Source organism: Medicago truncatula, chromosome 8, assembly GCF_003473485.1.
Source record: "Medicago truncatula cultivar Jemalong A17 chromosome 8, MtrunA17r5.0-ANR, whole genome shotgun sequence".
Classification (NCBI taxonomy): Eukaryota; Viridiplantae; Streptophyta; class Magnoliopsida; order Fabales; family Fabaceae; genus Medicago; species Medicago truncatula.
The window spans coordinates 39,380,347-39,400,861 of NC_053049.1; the positions used below are offsets into that span (position 1 = coordinate 39,380,347).

At 33.8% G+C, this 20,515-nt stretch overlaps 1 protein-coding gene across 1 annotated transcript; it reads right to left on the reverse strand.

Annotated features, from left to right (window-relative positions):
- Positions 1-705: 705 nt before the first annotated feature.
- Positions 706-18,691, reverse strand: LOC11417982 (protein NO VEIN). The gene is made up of 13 exons (XM_003629621.4): positions 18,123-18,691; positions 17,487-17,827; positions 15,517-16,186; positions 14,157-14,264; positions 12,723-12,897; positions 10,641-12,400; positions 9,778-9,990; positions 6,593-8,848; positions 5,909-6,024; positions 4,416-4,809; positions 4,018-4,335; positions 2,810-3,067; positions 706-2,392 (listed from the first exon to the last, which is right to left on the reverse strand). The coding sequence occupies exons 1-13, from the start codon at positions 18,651-18,653 to the stop codon at positions 1,250-1,252; spliced, it is 8,283 nt and encodes a 2,760-aa protein (XP_003629669.2). The 5' UTR covers positions 18,654-18,691; the 3' UTR covers positions 706-1,249.
- Positions 18,692-20,515: the final 1,824 nt, after the last annotated feature.

A 20,515-nucleotide genomic window follows, 5' to 3' on the forward strand; every position in this document is an offset into this window, starting at 1 on the left:
AGCATCTCTCTCTAAGTTTCAAACTTAGAGAGAGAAAGAGTGTTGGTTTATGACTTTTTTTTGTTTAAAGTTGTTTTTATACTGCCTTTTTTTATGTAAATCCAATGGTTGTGAAGTGTTTATGCACGGTGCATAAGAAAATGTCCTATGCACCATAACTTTTCCCCCAACTCCTATCAATAAAATTGATTTGAACCCCATAGGGAGATCATATTTAAAAGCCAAAGTATTAATTGGCTTTAGATATTTTTTCCCTTCAAATATTGAGGCGTTGAACAAGTGTTATGTAATTTCAAATTCACTAGATACAACGAGATTTTAGAAACTAATTGGATTATAGTGAATCTAAAAATAAAATAAAAACTTTTTAGAAAATAGATTTTCGGCAATAAAAAATAAATTAAAGATCTTCCGTTGTTGAAAAGGTTAAATTAAAGATTTTCATTTTAGAAACTAATTCAATTATAGTGAATCTTAATATATATATATATATATATATATATATATATATATATATATATATATATATATATATATATACTTTTAGAAAAGAGATTTTCGGCAATAAAAAATAAATTAAAGATTGTTAAAAAGGTAAATATAAAGATTTTCAGACACAGCTCACATCACAACATATATTAGGGAGTCAATTGTTAAATATGCATTGCAATCAATCATTTTACACATTTCAATGAACAACTTTGACCATAGAAGTTTTTAATTCATTATAATAAAAAATTATAAAAGATTGATATTTTAAAAATATTCATCAAGACAAATCAAACATCTTATACATTAACATTAAAAACATCTTATATTGATAATTAATTTACGGTGCTAATAAATAAATAAATACCAAAATTCCAAAGTAGGGACAGTGAATAATTACGTTTGTTATGGAAAACATGCAGCTTTGCATCTCTCCTAGCGTTTTCTATATCAAATTGGATCCTTACTATGCTACCTTCAAAAATGTTGCTTTGTATTTGCAAAAAGTGACAGACAGGAACCTCTACCAAAATATTGGAGACCTGTGTTCGAGTATTCCTTATTATTCCCACAACATTTGCTCAGCCATCCTTTACCATGGGGTTAGGTTTATTTCTAGATGATTGATACATGCAAAAATATACCCCACACAACATCAATACAGTATTATTAGGAACAACCTATGTGATCAATAAATCTTGAATCTTGCATCAAGTGATATCCAGTCCATCCACAAACTATGATATAACAAGCGTTGAAGCTACGAGACAACAGGTAGCTGCATCTGTTGCTTCGGCATCATAACAACCAGTTGCAGCCCACCTTGCTGACATAACTTAACTGGATCTTTGAATACAGCAACCCGCGCATTGTTATCTCCTGTTATTGCAACAAATGCAATACTAAAAGATTTGCCTTTCTCAATTGCATACTGCCACTCTCTAATTGAGATGTGGAACCAGTCTTTTCTTGGAAATCTAGTTGCTTTAACTTCTATAAACTCTTTATTGGCATCCTCTCCAACGATTAAATCATATGGAAGTCCTGTTTCATTAACTTCATTAACCCACCTTACAGTAGCATTGCCATCTTTACCAGCAAAGTATTTATATGCAAGAAACTCGCCTAATCTGCCAGTTGCATTTGCTTGTGCTGAGTCATATGTACCAGTTTGAGGTCGGTCTCTCATACTAAAAGCTGGCAAACTTGAGTTGAAGCATGCTGGCGAACTCGAGTGAGCTTCAACTCGAGATTCATCCATATACTCACCTAAACTAACAGGATCAAATTCAAAATGATCAAAACTAGTTGGCTCAAAATCACGGTAGGATTGATTTTTCAAGTTTCCTTCTTCATTCAACACTAATGACACCGAACTTGCTTGTGGATCATCTATGACATTCCAGTCAACAGAAACTGATCCCTGTTCATAACAAACTGGCGGGACACTAATGCCTTCGGAATTATCAACTTTCACCTCAGAAAAGCTACTAAAAGGGGCAGGTTGGGTCTTGAAGCCATTGTCACGGGCATAATTGAAATCTGGTGCATTTTTCCAACCAGCAGGTGGCCAGTTTGAGCATATTCCAGCCTTCCTTTTTGGCAATGGCAATAGCTGTTCATTTGATGATTGAAAATTATCTGAAGGGAGTGGTATTTCATCCTCTACCAGCGAAGATACAGTAGATAATGCCCAAACAGGTTCTTCATCAGGAAGCTTCGGCACTTTTTGGCTGTTCAACATTTTCTCAAGGGACTCAGATTCTGCCATGTTTGTTATCCTATGAAGGAAATTTACCAAGTCAATTTCATAATCCCCATCAATCCCAGCAAGTAACAAAGTCGAAAGCTCCATAAACAAAGAATGATGATCTGCTTCTCGAATGATGTACAAAATGTTTCCCTGTGATAAAGACACAGACAAACAGGTGATATAGATATCAGTTCTGAAGAGAAAAAACTTACGCAAGGAAAAGTTGTGATATGCAATACATGTTTGATACATACAAAGAATAAAATAATCAATGATCTAAATATTTTAATGATGCAGTGTGAAATCTTGAAAATCTCTTGAATAACCAATTGAGAATAAAATTGAGAACCAAAGTTAGTCAAGAGTTCGAGGAAAATATGTTTCGCATTCAAGTTTTCATTTAACCAGAACTTCAATTCAAGCCCCTAATCGAAATCGATAGTCTAGGTGAACAAATAAATGGTATTTCAAACTAAATAATAGCCAGTGGTTTTCAGTTTCTGTCATGGATATTCATTCAATTAATGAATGCAGCTTTTTGATGAAAATTCACGAATTTAAACATACCTGTAGAAGACAACTACACTCAACCCGTTCCTTTGATACACTGTCACAGTCCTTTATAACATTCCTGTAGAACAGCTTCTCAACAACAATGACTTTGAGATTATTCAAAATACTGAAACCAGACTGCTTGAGTTGAACATATTTATCATTATGACGTTTATAAATGTAGCGCTGAGCATATGGAAGAGTCTTGTTGATCAATGATTCTTTCAAGCTACAATTAGATAGACCATAATATATTGCCTCACGAGTCACCACCTGCATGTTGTCATATAGGACTAACGTAATTATATGAATATCAAAATTCTCTTTCTCAAGTGAACAACTTTATACATCAAATTTCTCTTTTCTCAACGAAACGACTTTATACCCATACAATTTCGGAAAGACAACTGGATGTAAATTTTGAATCCACAAGTAAACAACTTTTGAAACCTATTCCTTTGTATCACATAAATCGCTTTTTGAATCTTAAACAACACAGTCCCTTACTTATGTCCAAATTTTCAATTTAGTTTTATGGTAATTTCTTCCATTTACTTTACTGAGGTGTGTCTTAAAGTTTATTAAGAGGTCTAATCAGTTTGGAAAGGTTTGAGAGATGAATAGGAGACTATGCTAGAAAAAGCACCAAATTAGGTCAAAGGGAAAACAAAAAGGATCAAGCACTCTAGTCTTTTCTTTTTAAATGTTTTATCAAAGCAAAAAGTTGATCCCAAAAAATTCAGATAATGCATAAATGTGAGTTACATTAAATCACGCTAGACATATAACAATAACATCACTGTGGACTATATTCCCAAGTTTGATAGCTAACATAATAAAATGAAGTATTTTGTTACCAATTAATTGCTTTGCAACATGGCCAAAAAAAGTAACTAATTTTATTTCATAATCACATTAAAAGCTTGAGCAATTGAGGAGGCTTGTAAGTGGTTGTTAATTTGTAATTAACCACCAATGTCAATGTTGGGCATTTTTGGAGAACAAACACCCATGCACGGGCCATGTCACTCCAAGTTGATTCCCATTTTTAAACAAAAAGTGTATGTAGACCATCATACAAAATATTGAATAAAATAGAAAATAATCACATGTGCATGTGCGTAAATGTATGTGTTAGTGTAACAACATAGTGTGAGAAGTGTCTAGACTACAATGAATAATATGACCAAGATAAAGAAGTGCACAAGAAAGAGTGATCATACCTCTGAGATAGCTGGAATACCTAAATTTTTCATAAGGAAGGAAACTTTTTTTAGCACTATATCTTTATTAACCTCAGTTTCTTCACCAAAATAAATAAAGTCAAGGTTATTTGAATGCTTAAATTCTTCTTTCAACTTTTTATCATCACACCAGCAGACAAGACCAAACGAAGGATGCAATGAAACCCACTTATCTTGCACAGTGGGAAGCACTGAAAATTCTAGTTTGGAAAGACAATCTTTCAAATATACGACATCATCAGCACTCAACAAACCAGATTCTAGTCCATCCGCCCACATGAGGAAAACTTGGAAAATCTGGAAAGAGAAAAGAGCAAGGTAAGAATGTTTCAGGCAAAAGAAATCAAGTCATAATTTATTGCTCACCATAGACTTACTTTATCTGCTGCTTGTGAAGGCAGAGTGATGGTTGATAACTGCAGCAAAATTTGAATATAGCTGTGTAGAGGAGGTGCCTCTTGAACCCCACATTCATTAACAAAGAAACCACGAAGGCCAGGGTAAATATTGCACAGTGACTTGTTAATTCGAGAATGAATTGAGCTGCATTGAGGATCAAACTCCTGCATCTTCTGAGCAGAGCCAGTTGGATCATGCCAATACACTTCATTGGAATGCACCAACATCCCACAAACATCATCATCATGACTATAGACAGATGAGTCGGGAACAAATATAAAAGGTCCAGACATCAAATCTTCCAGGGTTTTCTGTTTTGGATCTATCATTTCCTTCCAAATGAAGGTGTAAAATTTGGACATTTGACTTATGCTGGGATAAATGAAAATTTCTTGGTCAGTGAATTTGTGTAATTTTAAAAGGAGAAACAAAAAGCACAGATAATTAGTGTGTACCCAATTCAAACATAGCTACAAATGTGTTGCACTTTTTTAGAAAGCCCATATAATCAGAGTGTGTGTGTGTAGCCAATATAAACCCACTAATAGCTTCCATTTAACATCTTAAGATTTGACAAGAGTTAATCTTTGAGAAATTTTAGAAAAAAGTGAATAATAAGCAATGAACATTGGATAATTAGAGCAAACAAAGAGGACACTTCAAAGCGATGACAGTGTCTCTGTCATACATATAGTTATGATAAACAATCATTGGACACCATGTAATACTCTTTCCTCCCTCAAAGCGTCATGCATTCTACAAAATTTTGCTTTTAATTTTTTATACCAGTGCAGATGAAACCCAGAAAAAATAGACGAACCAAAGTTTTTTATTGTATCTAAAATGCCTGTAGTTGATTTTTGAAAACATTGATTCTCTGTTATGACTTGGTGCGGTATTAATCTATTATGTTTTACCCAAATATTTTACAACTTTAAAATTAGTCATATCATATCAATTTTCCATGTCATATTCGTGTTTTATTGATGAAAAGTGTGGTTACTCAAACAATCAAAGCCATTTTTGAGCCCGTTTGTTATAGCTTTTTTAAGAAAAAAAATCACTTTTTTTAACAAAATAATCACTTTTGAGAATGTTGCATCCGTTTGTTACAACTTTTTAAAAAAATCAGAATCTAAAAAAAATCTAAAAACAGCTTCAAATGAGAAGTTGTTAAGAGCAGCTTCTCAAAAAATAGATTTTTTTTAGAGGAGAGAGAAAATATGATTTAAAAGATTGAACTAATTTTGTAACAAAAAAAATCCCTTTTATATAGTTGTATCCAAACAAACTAAATTATTTGTTTAAAAAAAGTGATTTTTATCACGGTAAACAAACGCAAAATAGATTATGATTTTTCATAAAATCTCTAAAATATAATCTCTAAATTATTTTATGTCAAAATCACTTTTATTTTAATCCGTAACAAAAGGGCCCTTTGTCTGTACATAAAAGCCTAAAACGTACACACCTGGTCTTGAATGAAGTCTTTGATGATTTTCTCCAGGCTTTAAGAATATCCAAAATGTCATCAAGAGTAACTCTAGTCTTTAACCCAATATCGTTTACCAATCTTTCACTTTTCACCTATATGAACCCACAGCCGTTATTTCCTTTTTTGACAGACAGGAATGTTGTACTATTAAAAAATCCACATACAAGCACAAACACTAATGTAAAACAAGAGCCACAAGGAAAAAACCATAAATAAATTTTCTCAAATCATCAAAATATCAATCAAAATCTATATTAAGCTGAAATCCTTAAGACAAATAATGTGCCTTATATTACGAACCCTAAATATAGCAGGAAAATCAACCTAAGTATACGACACAAAATCAGAAATGAAAACAGGAAATAAAATTCTGAACGAGCTACAGATAATAGGCCCGAGACCCAAGTAAGCAAACCATATATATTACCAACCCTATATATAGCAGGACAATCAACCCAAGCATATGACACAAAATCAGAAATAAAAACAGGAAATAAAATTCAAGAATGAACTACAGATAATAGCCCCAAGATCCAAGCAAGCAAACCATATTGATAATTAATCTCTACATGCCAGTTTGCAATTACATCATAAACTAAAAAATTAATCATTAAAAGTACTCACTTACACTGTATCACACAAATGTACAAAACAACTAACCTTTGGAACAGCATATGGCGCAAAAGTTCCAAGGGTCTGCCGGACTGCTTCACAATCATGAAATAAATCTTTAGGATAGTGTAGCTCATCATCCAAGGTCGATACCACCCATCGGATATCACATAAGTTGGATATGAAAGTAGACTTAAAGGGATGTCCATCTCCAACAGATTTAGAGTAGAAGCAACCTCTAGCTTTATCACTATAGCAAGCATCCCATAATGTATCAAGAACCTCCAAGAAGTACTTGCAATTTCCTTGATTACCGCTTTTAGATAATAATGATCCTAATTGCACTATTTCTGGGGATTCCCAATCTTTGACTATTGATTCAGCAGAAATCAGACCTCTATCCCACATCACCTGCTTAAAAGTGGCATCACATATATCAACAGCCGTCTTATCCACCTGGACTATTTGAGCAAAATCAGTGATCCCAATTTCCTCAAAAAATTCCCTCCACTTGATTAGTGAAGATGAAACTGACTCATTTACCGGGTGCTGTAGATAGCTTATGTCGACTTCATGCCACCTCATATTCACAGCATCAGCCAATATTTTTGGAGTGACAGGATTCCCAAATCCAGGGCAAAAATGAATTGGTATCTTAGAAGGACATTTAAAACCACAATCTGTCAACAATAAAGATTTATAACGCAACTCTGAGATTATATCCTCCCTATCACAATCAGAACAAGTAGATTTCAGGTACAGCATCACAAAACATATATATTCTATCATCAGCATTTTGTTCTTGTTTGCCATTGCTTCATCAGACAACACAGGCAAAATATGCAACTTCACAACATCATGTGCAGACAACTGTTGAACACCAATAGTCTGAAGTAATCGAGTAACATTGTCCAAAGAAGTCACATTCAAGCTTGAAGTATCAGAAGCTGCAGAAAGAAGCGAAGGACTTACAGTCCGTAGTTTAGCAAATAAATTGGGGAAAGCTTCAATTTTATGCTCACCATCAAATCCTGTGTTAAAAGTATTGGACTGCAACCATATAGTTCCTTCATCCACTGAACTGTATGTACCATCTGAAAGTGGAATGAAAGGTGTTTTTTTAAGCCGTTTTAGAATATCATCTTTTATTTCAAAATTTATTGATATTGTGCCCGATGAATCAAACATCAACACATAGAGTGTATTTAGAAAAGATGCCAACCAACTCATATTCATTGATATCAGCCAATTCTTGGTATAACACAAAGATGACATTACTCGAACAAGTACTGAAGGCCCAAACTCCTCAATGCCAAGTGCCCTTGCCAGCGTATCAGACAGAAGTACATTTTTATCCAAGTATCTGAGCCCTAGATGTTCAAGAAGTATTTCATCAGGAAGAAGACAGCGCACCTGCTCAGTCCAACCTCTCAATACCTTGCATGGAGAGGCCCATCCTTTGTTGTCACCCTCCACAAGTAAGCAGTTCATCATGCGTAATTTTGAAATAATCAAACGAGGGAGAGTGGAGAAAAAACCATGCACTTCCCCAACTAAAGGAATGAAGCTCATGAAAGCTGACAATCCCTTTCCAGGCTCACTCCTAAAACAGGGAAGCTCACAAAACTCTCTCACTGCCTTGACAAACAAATTAGGATACTCTGACAACAACCATTGATTCCATGGGCTATCTCCATCAACTTCCTCTCTGGATGAGGGAAGAACAAAATCGCCTTGAAGAATAAATTTCAGGCCATATGTTCTTAAAGGAAGAAAAGCAAAAACTGGTTGCTGGTCTAAACATGGACTATAACCATCGTCGGATTCCTGCAGTGTAAACGCCATAGATATTTCAGTTGTTTGCACGTCAAAGCGAATGGAATTTGTCTGCAACTTCTGAGATACTACGAACCATGCCATTCTCTCTTTCCCATGAGAAACCTTGATGATACCGTCTTCTGAAATTTCTTTTTTCATAACAATAATTGTATCATTAAGCAAGTTTCTCAACTTGATACACTTAAGGCGGTGAAGAAATAGTAACAACGAAGGATGGAGATCTGAAAACATAGTCATAATATTATTCATGACAGCTCCGTCTGATAGATGAGATCTGAACGGAAGCATAATGCATGTGTTCCAGGGATTATCGCCATATGAATCAGTACCAGTAAATGCCATCCTCCTGAGCAGCCCAATATCACATGGAGGAACTAATGTGGGCAAAACAAAACCAATCTGGCCTTCACTAATATCAAATTTAACATGAAAACCATTGGAGTGAATCTCTGGAGCATCTGTGACCTGCAGTGAAACCAACCAAAGTCAATAAAACTCATTATGTGAAGAATATATTAATAACCGAAAAGTACAATTAGAAAACCTTAAGGAAAAGAAACGAGTTTCTTTTATTTAGATAATACATAAATTAAAACTTGTTTGTAAATATATCATTGTAAATATATCATTTTCTTACAAATACAACTGAAACACGTCATCTTTGGGTGATCAACAGTCTGATGATATATGTATTACGTGTGTGTGTGTGTGTGTAGTAATGACTTGGATATTTTATGTAATAAAGACTTGACACAATTAATCATAACAGTAAAAACATAACCTTGATTAAATGTTTGTGCCAGGAAATTATTTGGACATAGAATATTGAATTTTAAAAGGTTGTAGTAACAGATTAAGCCCCAAATCGGAATGCATTTGTGTATCGGGTTTAGAATGCTGCATTACTTCATTACAGACAATCTAATTCTTGAAATTTCAGGGTTTTAGATACACGATGGAAGAATACAAATAAAGAGTTAGAATTGATGAGTTCAGTTAAAAAATTAACCAATTATTATACAAACAAAAACTAGACTCCTAATCTTAATCAAATAACGGAACTATTTATCATGATTTATAGAATCCTAATGTCAATTATACAACAAAATTCCTAGAATCTTGATGTTAATTATACAACAAACTAAATCATGAAATATACAGAAAATACAAATACCATTCCTATGAGATAATATAAGATATTTTGAATTAGTCCTTACAACTCAAATATTATGAGATATTTTCCATATAAACAACACAGAATTAAAAACAACGGACATGTGTATCATAGGAAGGATGCAGATAAAAGAGTGCCATCAAATAAAACAGATAAACATGAGCACAAAATATCATAGGAAGAAGTATAAAGATGAAAGGAAAATGTTTCCTCAACATACTCGGAATACAGACTTGAAGCCAATGCCTTTCTTCCCGATGTATCCAGTACTGGACCCTTTCTTTGTTGAATTTCCAACATCACAAAGTGCTCTCATATTTTGAGCAGAGAATCCTCGCTCATTATTCAATACAACAATACCAGAATCTTGAAGAATGAAAGCAAGAGTTGGCTCCACATTTTCTGGATAATTATTATCATCAGCATTTTGAACCTGAATCAAAAGGAGAAACCATAAGATACATGTGCTGAACAATAACTCTCACAGCTTACCAACAGCATACAGAATTTCCAATAATGAGAGTGCATCTTAAATTTGAAAGATTTATCAAAATCACCCCTTCATAAACAGTAAAAAGTAATGCCAAGGATTTATACAAAACTTCTATAGAATAAGTTGATAACGTTCTGGCCAAGAGTAAATAAAACTCCAAAATGGTGATACGATGTTAATAATATCTCAAAAACTGCAATTCAATAAGATTTTACGAACATTTTAAGAACATTACCACTGCCTTACATTATAATTACTCCAAACCACCAGAACACAACTTAGCCAATCCACGCAAGCAAAAGCATCTACTTATATATATATGATAAGTACAATTTACAGGAAGAGAAATTATAACTAGCTTTAACTTCTAAGGTACATTGAGCCTAAGAATGCAATGAACCCTATGATATAATTCAAATTGCACTTGGAAAGTGGAACATTATTATATTCTATTTCCAACAGTTACTAAGTATTGGATCAGTACATGTATTTTACAAACAATAATAAAAAAGGCATGACAGAATCAAAAAGCATTCCCCATTATTCCTTTATTCTTATGACAAGAAATGAAGTTGAAAGGAAATCCTCACCAATTCAAGGATAAAATGTGAATCTTGAGAATATAGCTCTTGTGAAAGACAATGTAATGCTCTCCCTAACCTAGCATGTTGCTTCTTCAACATGCAACTGTCAATATCAGAAAGACTGGGATCTAGGCCAAATTCATCTCGCCTAATAGATTCAATGACCAGAGTAGAATCAACATCTTTGCCATTTTGAAATGAATCTTCTAAGTGGCTAGTCATAGATTCATCATTGGACTTTTCTCCATCAACTGTTTGACTGATTTCAGAACAGATTTCATTGAGCCCACATGGCACAAGTGATGTAACCATATTCACTTCAGGAACATCAGAATTATCCAAGATACCTTGGCCATGCTTCAGTCCTGTGCTTATTTCAGTTTTGGCATCTTTTAAGCATGAAGCATGATCAGAAGTATCGTTTGAAATAAATGCATGGTAATCATTAATCCACTCAGTAATCCCCAGAGATAACCCTATTTCATGAAGCATGAGATGCTGCTCCATGTTCCTGCATTCACATAAAATAGCTGCAGCAGCATCCTTGAAAACAGATCGCATCCCAGAGAGCAACACATCAGCAGCAAAACTATGAAATTCAGCAGGTAGATAACCTAGACAGTCAAGGACAAACCTTGACAGAATTGACACTGCCTTATTCACTTTATGTAAGTGTTTGCCAAACTCATCACTCATTTTAGCAGTTGAAACTTCAGTTAATATTTTAGTTTTACGTAAAGCTTCCTCGGACTGGCGAGCATTTTTATCATCACATACTTCAATATCTTCCAAAAAGTTTCTAAACATGACTTCAAATGCACTACAAGCATCGCGTTTCAGAAGTGACAATGGAACTTTTCTTTTCCCCCCAACTAGTGAGATCAAAGATAATAAACTCACTGCAGTTCGGAAGGAGGATCCTTGAACTGCAGCCTCGAGGAAAGATTTTAAGGTTGCAGAATGATCTATCCGTATCACTTTTCCATCTCTGGTAACCAAACACAACAATTCTTCAGAATTTACGTCATTCAACAACCATGATATAAGCGAGCCAAGGGAGGGTGCAAACATAAGATCCCAATGAGACCACTTGCTCAAGTCAGACAACATCGGTGACTTAAGTAACATTTCAATTGCTTTTTTTGCTGTAATAGTTTCAGAGCTTTTTGTTTTATGGCCAATTTCAGACGTATCTGTGGTGATTCCGGACAAATTGTTATCTCCATCCCTTAATGAGTCTACATCGCAGTGCTCTTCAATCATGGCTGCAGAAAATACAACACATTTTGAAGTCACATTAGATTTATGCTCTCGAACAGTATCCAACAGATCCTCAAGAGACCCACTTTCCAAAAATTCAAAACCAATTGAAGGAAACTGCCTCATAAGCAGCATGGAAATAATCTGTTTGGTTACTGTTTCATTCTCCCACAAACTACAAATAGCCTGAGATAGTAGAGCAACCAACTCATTTGTGGACATGCAGGCCTTGAAAGTGGAATTTTCACACATGTCACCACCCAATAGTTTGAGCAGCTCATGAGGCAACTGGTTAACATTATTCTCAAGGAATGATAAGAGGTCCCCATGACCAAGAGAATTGAAGTTCTTCACGCCAAACTGCTCAGCCAACCAACTTTCACAGTTGCAAAACTTTCTCAAAAACATGATTTTATATTTCACCTGCCAGTCACTATTTCTATATACTTCGTTATCAAGGTCAAAATACATTCCAATTTTTCCGACAACGTCTTCAGCAGAAATACCTGTTATAAGTTCCACAACTTCAGGATGAGCACATGAGATAAGGAGTTTAGAGAAGAAAAAAGTAACAAATAATGCATGTACCCTGGGTAATTAAAAACAGAAGAAAATAAATTCTTGGAGTACTCATCAGACTTAAATCATGGATATACCACTCCTATATAAAAATATAAGGAGTAGGCCCATAAAACTCTTACGTTATAATGCAATCCATTTTCATATCTTGCCGAGAGAAAACTCTTTAAAAAGAAAACTATAGATACGGCCAAAATTAGTAGATAAATATGTTAGACAATGCTTGATTCAAAAGGCAAATAGACTCACATTTTGTATTCTCTGCGCTATCTTTTGATACTAATGGTACATTTTCCAGGCTGGGTCCAACATCTATGGTCTCAAATTCAGAACTCTTTGTCGGTGAGTTGCTTAATTCACTATGGTTGAAGACTTGGAAGGTATCATAGATGCTATTCCACATTCCAGATTTGATAGCTGAAACCTGCGGCGTTTTAGAATGAAAGAATTTCATTAGATGATATCATACAACTTCGGAAAGAAAAAAAGGTCTATAGTAAACAGATCAATTCCATAGGAAACCATACAAGTTACAATCAAGCAGAAAAGTGAAACCTGAAATGTTTATACAGAAAGTAACCATGGCAAATGCTAAAATGTGCCCATAGGGCACTTCTTAATGAACCATATATGTAAATATTGTGTTGAAAATTATGTGTTAAATTTTTTCTAAGTTAAAAATTTGTCTCGTTCAACACAAAAGCTTCTCTTTATTTATTCCTTAACAAGTGCCCCTAAGGGCACATGTTAGCAAGACCCGATAACTATTAGCAAAGCTGCAGTTAAAATGTGCTATGAGTAACAATATGTCCTCCCTAACCATAAGGACGAAAAAAGCACCAATATTTAAGAGCTTTTCAATCGTCAATTCAAACAACCTGTAAAATCCTGAAAACATCAAAAGCTTACACCAAAGAACACTGCAATGAGCACTAGAAGTGCTAGATTTGACCTCATATAGTTCTAGCAGCAACCACCATCAAGACTTATTCCATTAAGTGATGTCAGCTACATGAACCAATCGACACTACATTTGGTGTGAAGATATATAGACCGTTTACCTCTAAATCTCACTAAATGGTTGGTCCTATAATTTTCATTGGTCTCCGACTACCTCTAACTATTAGATTGTCCTACATTTAGTCCACCCTCACTATTACTTACCCGTATTAGAGAGCATCAAAGCAGAAGGGATATAAACTGAATCTGAACTGTCTGTATTCAATGGTAAACTGAGTTACATTATTGAGTGTAGTTATTACATCAGCTTATTGTTAGACCTCTTAAAGATAACATTATAAGAGGAAAGTGCAGTGTTAGTTACTATGCAGTTATGTTTTTATTATTATTTGGGTCAGTTACGTATATCAGTTATGTGTTGTTAGTTAAGTGGTTTCTATTTTACAATAAAGAGGGAAAGAGAAGGAAGAATTGAGGTGGTAAAAGTAGCATTAGCTTAGCATGAAACATAATGATATTAGCCCATTGTGTGATTGAGGGAAGTTCAAGCCAAATGAACATTTAGCAAACAAAAAACAAGCCAACTATTTACAACATCTACTTAACGTAAATGAGAAGGAAGTTAGGTCTCAAATAAAGTGGTTAATTACAATATAAATTCAACAATATACTATAAATTTATGTGTGAAGGAAAAATAATAGAGTCGTCAAAAAGAAGCTTACAGCAGCATTTAGCAGCCCAATTAAGAAGGGGTATTCTACGAACAACATTCGGATTTTCCTCTTTCCCTTGGGTTTTACTCCATAGAATTGAAGCATCCTGAAGAAAACCTACACATACATTGTGATTTAAAAAACTACGCTTCTCATTCAAAAGCAAATATGCAGAAAGAGCTTCAAGGCTACTATAAAGATGTAGATGAATAATAAGTCATAGCACGGAAGAGAGAGTGGATTACAGGATAATAAAATAAACCAAGCTACTAGAAAAAACATGAGGATTTGAAATGCCCGTGAGCGGAACACCAAATAGAAGCAAAAACAATTATTCCATTTCAAACCTGTCACAAATTTAAGGGAAAAGAGACACCTATGAAGATATGTGTAATCTCTTTCAATCAAAAGCATCGAAAAAATGAATAGAAGCCTTTTTCAATGGAAAATTTTACAAAGCTAGGAGGTCTTTGAATAGGATCCATAAACTCAAGAAGAAGATATTGAATTTTTTTAAATAGATACAAAAGGAGCACACAACTGTAACAGAAAACTGACTAACTGATTCACCAGCTATGGGCCATAAGAAATCCAAAGCTGCTTATTGCTGAGTCCCAGAGACCTTTGAGCAGTTATTTTGAACATGATGACTAGTTTATCCCCTTTAGCATCACATAAAAGCAAGTAGAAAACTGGGTGCTAAGGGTTTTCTAGATTTATCGATTAAGGAACTGAGAAACATGCCCCCTAGCTCCTGACTGAATGACACGTCATGAAAACATAAAGCATCTCAACCATCAAGAGGATATAATTATCCTTCTGATGTGTTGGCTCGGTGAATACCTTACGAATGCCTTTTGGCAGAGATGACTAGAAAAAAAAATGATATATAAGAAAGAAAAAGGAAGGAAAGAGGGAATGTTAGAACATAAAAGACTTGCAATTCCCTGGAATCAGAATCACAAACAAGTATGGGGTAATCTTTCCTATAGGATATAGTAGCAAAGTCAGCAAATATGATAATTTACCCTCTGATCCATAGCACATTAAGATATTAGATCGCTCTTAAATGTTATGGAAGGATCACAACCTTCAAGCCATGGAAGTGCTTCTAAATTCAGACATCAAGATTTTAAGGAAAAAAATAAAACAATTAATAATTAGCCAAAATGAAATATAAGATAAAATGGGCAAAGCAATGGGGCAACATGATGAAATCAAATCTTCAAAATGTGCATTGTCATAATTCCATAGTGCAATTTCATAACAGACCAACCAAATGAACCTATCTCCAGAGAGGAGCAACGAAAAAAAAATATTGCTATGAGTATATCATTATCATCTCATTTTAGTGATCTTAAACACCTACCTCACCAACATTGTGCTCCAAACATGCTTCCTTCCAGGTTGTGACAAACATCTGCAAAGCATCATCAGTGATAGAAAGACATTCATCCATAGTATTTATCTCGGTTGCGTTACCATTTTTTGTTGGTGTTGGATCAACCTTTTTATACTTAAAGTTAAAGTGCTTAAAAGGTAGGGGGTCCGGTAAATCCAATTCAGATTTTCTTTTTTTCCTAGGGGGCTCAGTAAATTCATTTTTAAGACTGCCATTAGAAAGGGAGCCTCCCTGCTTATCACCCTTCACCACAAGGCGTGCCATCTCTTCTGTTGCAGATGGATAGGGACAACTACTCATTCGTTCTAAACTTCTGCCAAATTGTGATGATGGGTTTGACCAACTGTTCATAATAATGCTATCATTCTGATCATTATCTGTATAATAATCACTACCTTCATCTTCTGAGCTCGACGACGTAAATCGAATATGCTTTCCACAAAAAGACTTTTCAACAGAAGAAAATGACTCAACACGCTGAGCAATGGTGCTAAAGCGTTCATCTAACTGCTTTTTCTGAGAGGAAGAAATAGGACGCTTCCCAAGCTTGCCACTTTTCGATCTTAATGTCTTCAAACATTTCTCTAGTGTAGATTGCTCTGATTTTCTAGCTTCCTTTATGGCAGCTATGTGCATTCTGTGATCACAAAATCATTAATTAGGATAACATGGCCTATTCAAGTCCAAACCAAAGGTCAATTACTCATACTTACTGCTTTTCAATAAAACTAATTAATGCTATGTAATTGGAAAACTCTAGCTTGTTTTTTATTTATATGCAAATTTAAACTTACATGAAACAAAATTTTGTTACCTTTAATAATGGTTCCATGAAGAGTTAAAATTCCATAAATAAGATCAGTAACATTGTTAAAAATTTCAAGCGCAAAATAAAAGAACAATTTTGATGGAAAAACAAAAGACTCCATGAATGTTCAAAAAGAAGAGAAAGAGGGGAAGAGAGGGGGCCGTTGATTTTATTGGAGAGATAGAGTGTGAGCAAAAAAATAGGAATTTACTGGAAAGAGGGAAAGTGTATCACAGTTGTTTGTTATGGAAGAAAAGATGAGGCATCAAGTTATTGGAAAGAGAGGGTGTATGCAAAAAAAATAGGAAATTTTTGGTGGATTAAAATGAGGGCATTATAGGAAGAAGAAAAAACCTCCAAAATTCCACTTTTAGTTTGAGTGTACTATTCTAAAACGACACGTAAAAAGGAACGAAAGGAGTATCAAATACCCTGACAAGATAAAAGCAATTATTTCACTCCTCCGTGGGTGTTTGGGAGGACAGGGGAAATTGGTGGTGTCATGGTGTGTGCTAATAAAACTATAACTACATTGTCGTAATTAACTGCCTATATGCATTTTTTTTCATAACCAAAACTTATAATATGTGTGAAAATTACATTTGATATGGAACTAGACCTCCCATTAGACTATTATATAATAGGAAGAAAAAACTTGTGACAGGAAAGTGAGAATAGCAACATGCGAGAATAGGATCATTGTTAAATTGATATAAAAGAATGTTTGGACGACTAAGAATATGGAGTATTATTGAGGAATGCATGAGTGCGGAGAGAGAAGAAAAGATCTTTTATGGGTGAATTAAGGATAAGGAAAGGAGGTATAAAATGAGTGATTCAGTTCGTAGGGAGGTTGAGCCACCAAGTGCTGCCTATACAGTCTTTCTACTCATCATCCCCTTGAACTGATCATCCTCTTCCATTTTACACCCTAGAGGTAAGGGGATCTTTATTGTGAAGCTAATAAAACATTGTCTAAGGATATAATTTATCAAGAGCTGTTGGCAACAGGTCAAATCTGTTGTCAGTAAAGAGAATTCATTCAATCATTATCACATAAACATTTTCAATCTATCTGCCTCTTTCTAATATCATAAACCACTACACACCCTTTCCAAACATAACGTACCCCAAGTTCTGAATTCGAATCCCAAGCAATTCCATGCTTTCAACAGACCGCTTCTTGGCAATAAACTCGAGAAACTCTTCAACCCCAACAACTGCTTTAGCTTTAGAAACGTCTAAAAACTCGCTCAAAAACTGAATTATCTCCTCACTGGTTATCTTACATACTTCAGCCACGTTAGAACGAACCGAAAAATAATGAATAACTAAAGGATGGCGCAAAAAAGGCCCCAATCCAAGCTCTTCAAAGCTATCAACACCTTCGTTTTTGCATATAGCCAGTTCCAAATCATACAAAGAAGTGATCCTCCGAACACCAACAAAGCAATGAACAAAAGCATTCACCTTCACAAAGCAACCAAAATATAACATTGAAAACCAATCAACCCCTTTTGATCAAATTATCATTGAACTACAGCAACCACAAAAACAACAATAACCAAGCTTTATCCCACTAAGTGGGGTCAGCTACATTAATTAAATTAAGCCATAATGTTCTATCTATCATAAACCATTTTCGGTCAAACTCATTAATCCCTAAACCGTACTTAATATTAATAGTTTCTCTTATTGTTTTTCTAGGTCAAAATTCATCATAAAACTAAACCAATAAAAAAAAACTTGTTTTTATATTATATACCTTTCCTTCAGTGATCATAAGGCGGTGAAGAGTGGGAACCTGCTGCATTTTGATGCCTAAAGAGTTTAAAGAATCAACTTTTAGTGTCAAGAGAGCTTTCTGAGATACTTTCCATGCGGATACAGAGTCTCCGGCGGCCAGAAGTTCACGGCAGGCTTTAGAGGAAGCATTTTCAGCCTTGTCGATTGCTTGTTTGGGATTCTGCTGCCGTGGAGTGGAGTCGGGCTGGTTTGGAGGCCGAGGAGCGGAGCCGGATGGTTTATTCGGTGGAGCAGTAGAGGTGGAAGGGGGCGGGTTTTGAGGGCGATGAGCGTAAGGGTTTTGCGGTGGAGGAACAACACCGGGAGGGTTTTGTGGCGGAGGAGCGAAGGCATATGGGTTGTGCTGCGGAGGAGGGAAGGAATGAGGCCAGGGAGAGTTAGGGAGATGGAAGTTGTGGGAAGGGCTGTAATAGTTGGGGTAGAAGGCGTTAGGGTTTGGAGGAGGTTGCCCTGGCGGTCGGTGGCCGCCGGGGAAACGGTGAGGGTACATAGTCGTGGTGTTAATTAAGAGAAGAGAAGAAGAAGAAAAAGTGTAGGAAGTAAATAAAAATAAGAAGCAAAACTAGGTTTTATAGCTTGACAAAAAAAATAAAATAAGGGTTAATAGAAATTTTTTCGGAATCCATCGTTATAAAAAAGATTTGTTTTGGAAAACCCCCTAGATCAATTGACTATGTATTTTTGCTGATGTGACATGATGTATCATTTTTTTTGAATGAGATGGTGTTCTCACTCTATAATTATTTTTTTATAAAAAAATTTAAAAAATTCTTAAATTTTTTTAAAAAAATGAAATAAATTCTTGAAAAATGAAAAAAATAAAAAATAAAGGAAAAATTAATAAAAATGAAAAAAACTAGAAAATTTAATAAAAAAATATGGAAAATTAAAAAAAAAAGGTAAAATCTAGAAAATTTAATAAAAAAAATATGGAAAAATTAATATATATCGAAATTTTCAAAAAATTATAAAAAAAAAATCTAAACTAAATTAAAATTAGAAAAAAAATCAAAAATATATTATTATATAATTATTTTAATTTTGAAAATTAATTTCTAAAATTTTATTTTATTAATCTAGATGAATAATAGGATACAATGGATATTGATTGACACCGATATAGAAGTCATGTTATACTGCTGAATAACAAGCCCTTAATTCTATTCATCATAATTTAATGTTATGTTTTTTTTAATTATGAAAATACTTTCCAATATTTTGATTTTCTGTATAAAAAATAAAAAAACAAACAATTTAATTTCGTAAGAAAAATCTGAACTTTCATTTTTAATTCTATTCTTATTATATTCATAAATTTTGAAATATTTTAAGTTCCTGAATTTTTCTATTTTTTATAAAATAAAATTTCTTACTTTCGAAAAAAAAAATGAAATTTTTTCATTTTTCCATAATTTTTTTAATTTTTCCGCTTTTGAAAATAATATGGAAATATGAATTTTTTGATATATATTAATTTGTTCATTTTTTAAAATTTTTCCAGATTTTATTTTATTAAATTTTCTAGTTTTTTTCATTATTTTTCATTTTACCATATTTTTTTTTTCATTTTTTCCATAATTATTTTCGTTTTTTTTAATCATTTTTATTAATATTTTTATTTTTTAAGAATTTTTAAAAAAAATAAGAAATGTCACGTGTACCCCATAAATATATATATATATTATACAGTCAGCATGCCACCTCATCCAAAAAAGGTGAGGCATCATGCCACATCAGCAAAAAAGCACAGTCAGCTGGTCTATGGGGGTTTTCCAAAACAAAATTTTTTTACAAGGACCGAATAAAAAAAAATACAGTGGACAAAACCAAAAGTGATCTATATTACAGGGGATAAAAGCCTATTAACAAAAAAAAAAACTAGGTTTTATAGTAAGAACGATGTCAGGTTAAAAAAGTCATAGTACATTGGTAGCGGTTCAACTTCAAAACTTAAGAGTTTATTATGTACGTGTAAAAACATAATATCTTCAAATTATCAAACAAAAAAAAAACATTAATGGGTTCATTAAATAATGATTTATTGTCTACAAATTTTATTTTAAGGGATAAAAGTATCGAAATTGTTAGATCAGACGTTGTGATCAGGGTTCAAACATGCTCCTTCATTTACGATAATGAGTTTCTAATAATTGTTGTTATTTCGTCTATCTAAAAAAATGTAAGACCGGAATATTTTGTCATTTTTTTATGCTAAAGTATTTTATTATAATTTGACATAAAACATTTCATTAATATGATTTATTGGGTGATGGTATTTTTTCTCCCTTAAAAAATGTTATTTTCTATTTTTTGTTGTGTAGTTAAATCCTGGTTGCTAAATATTTAAGTCAT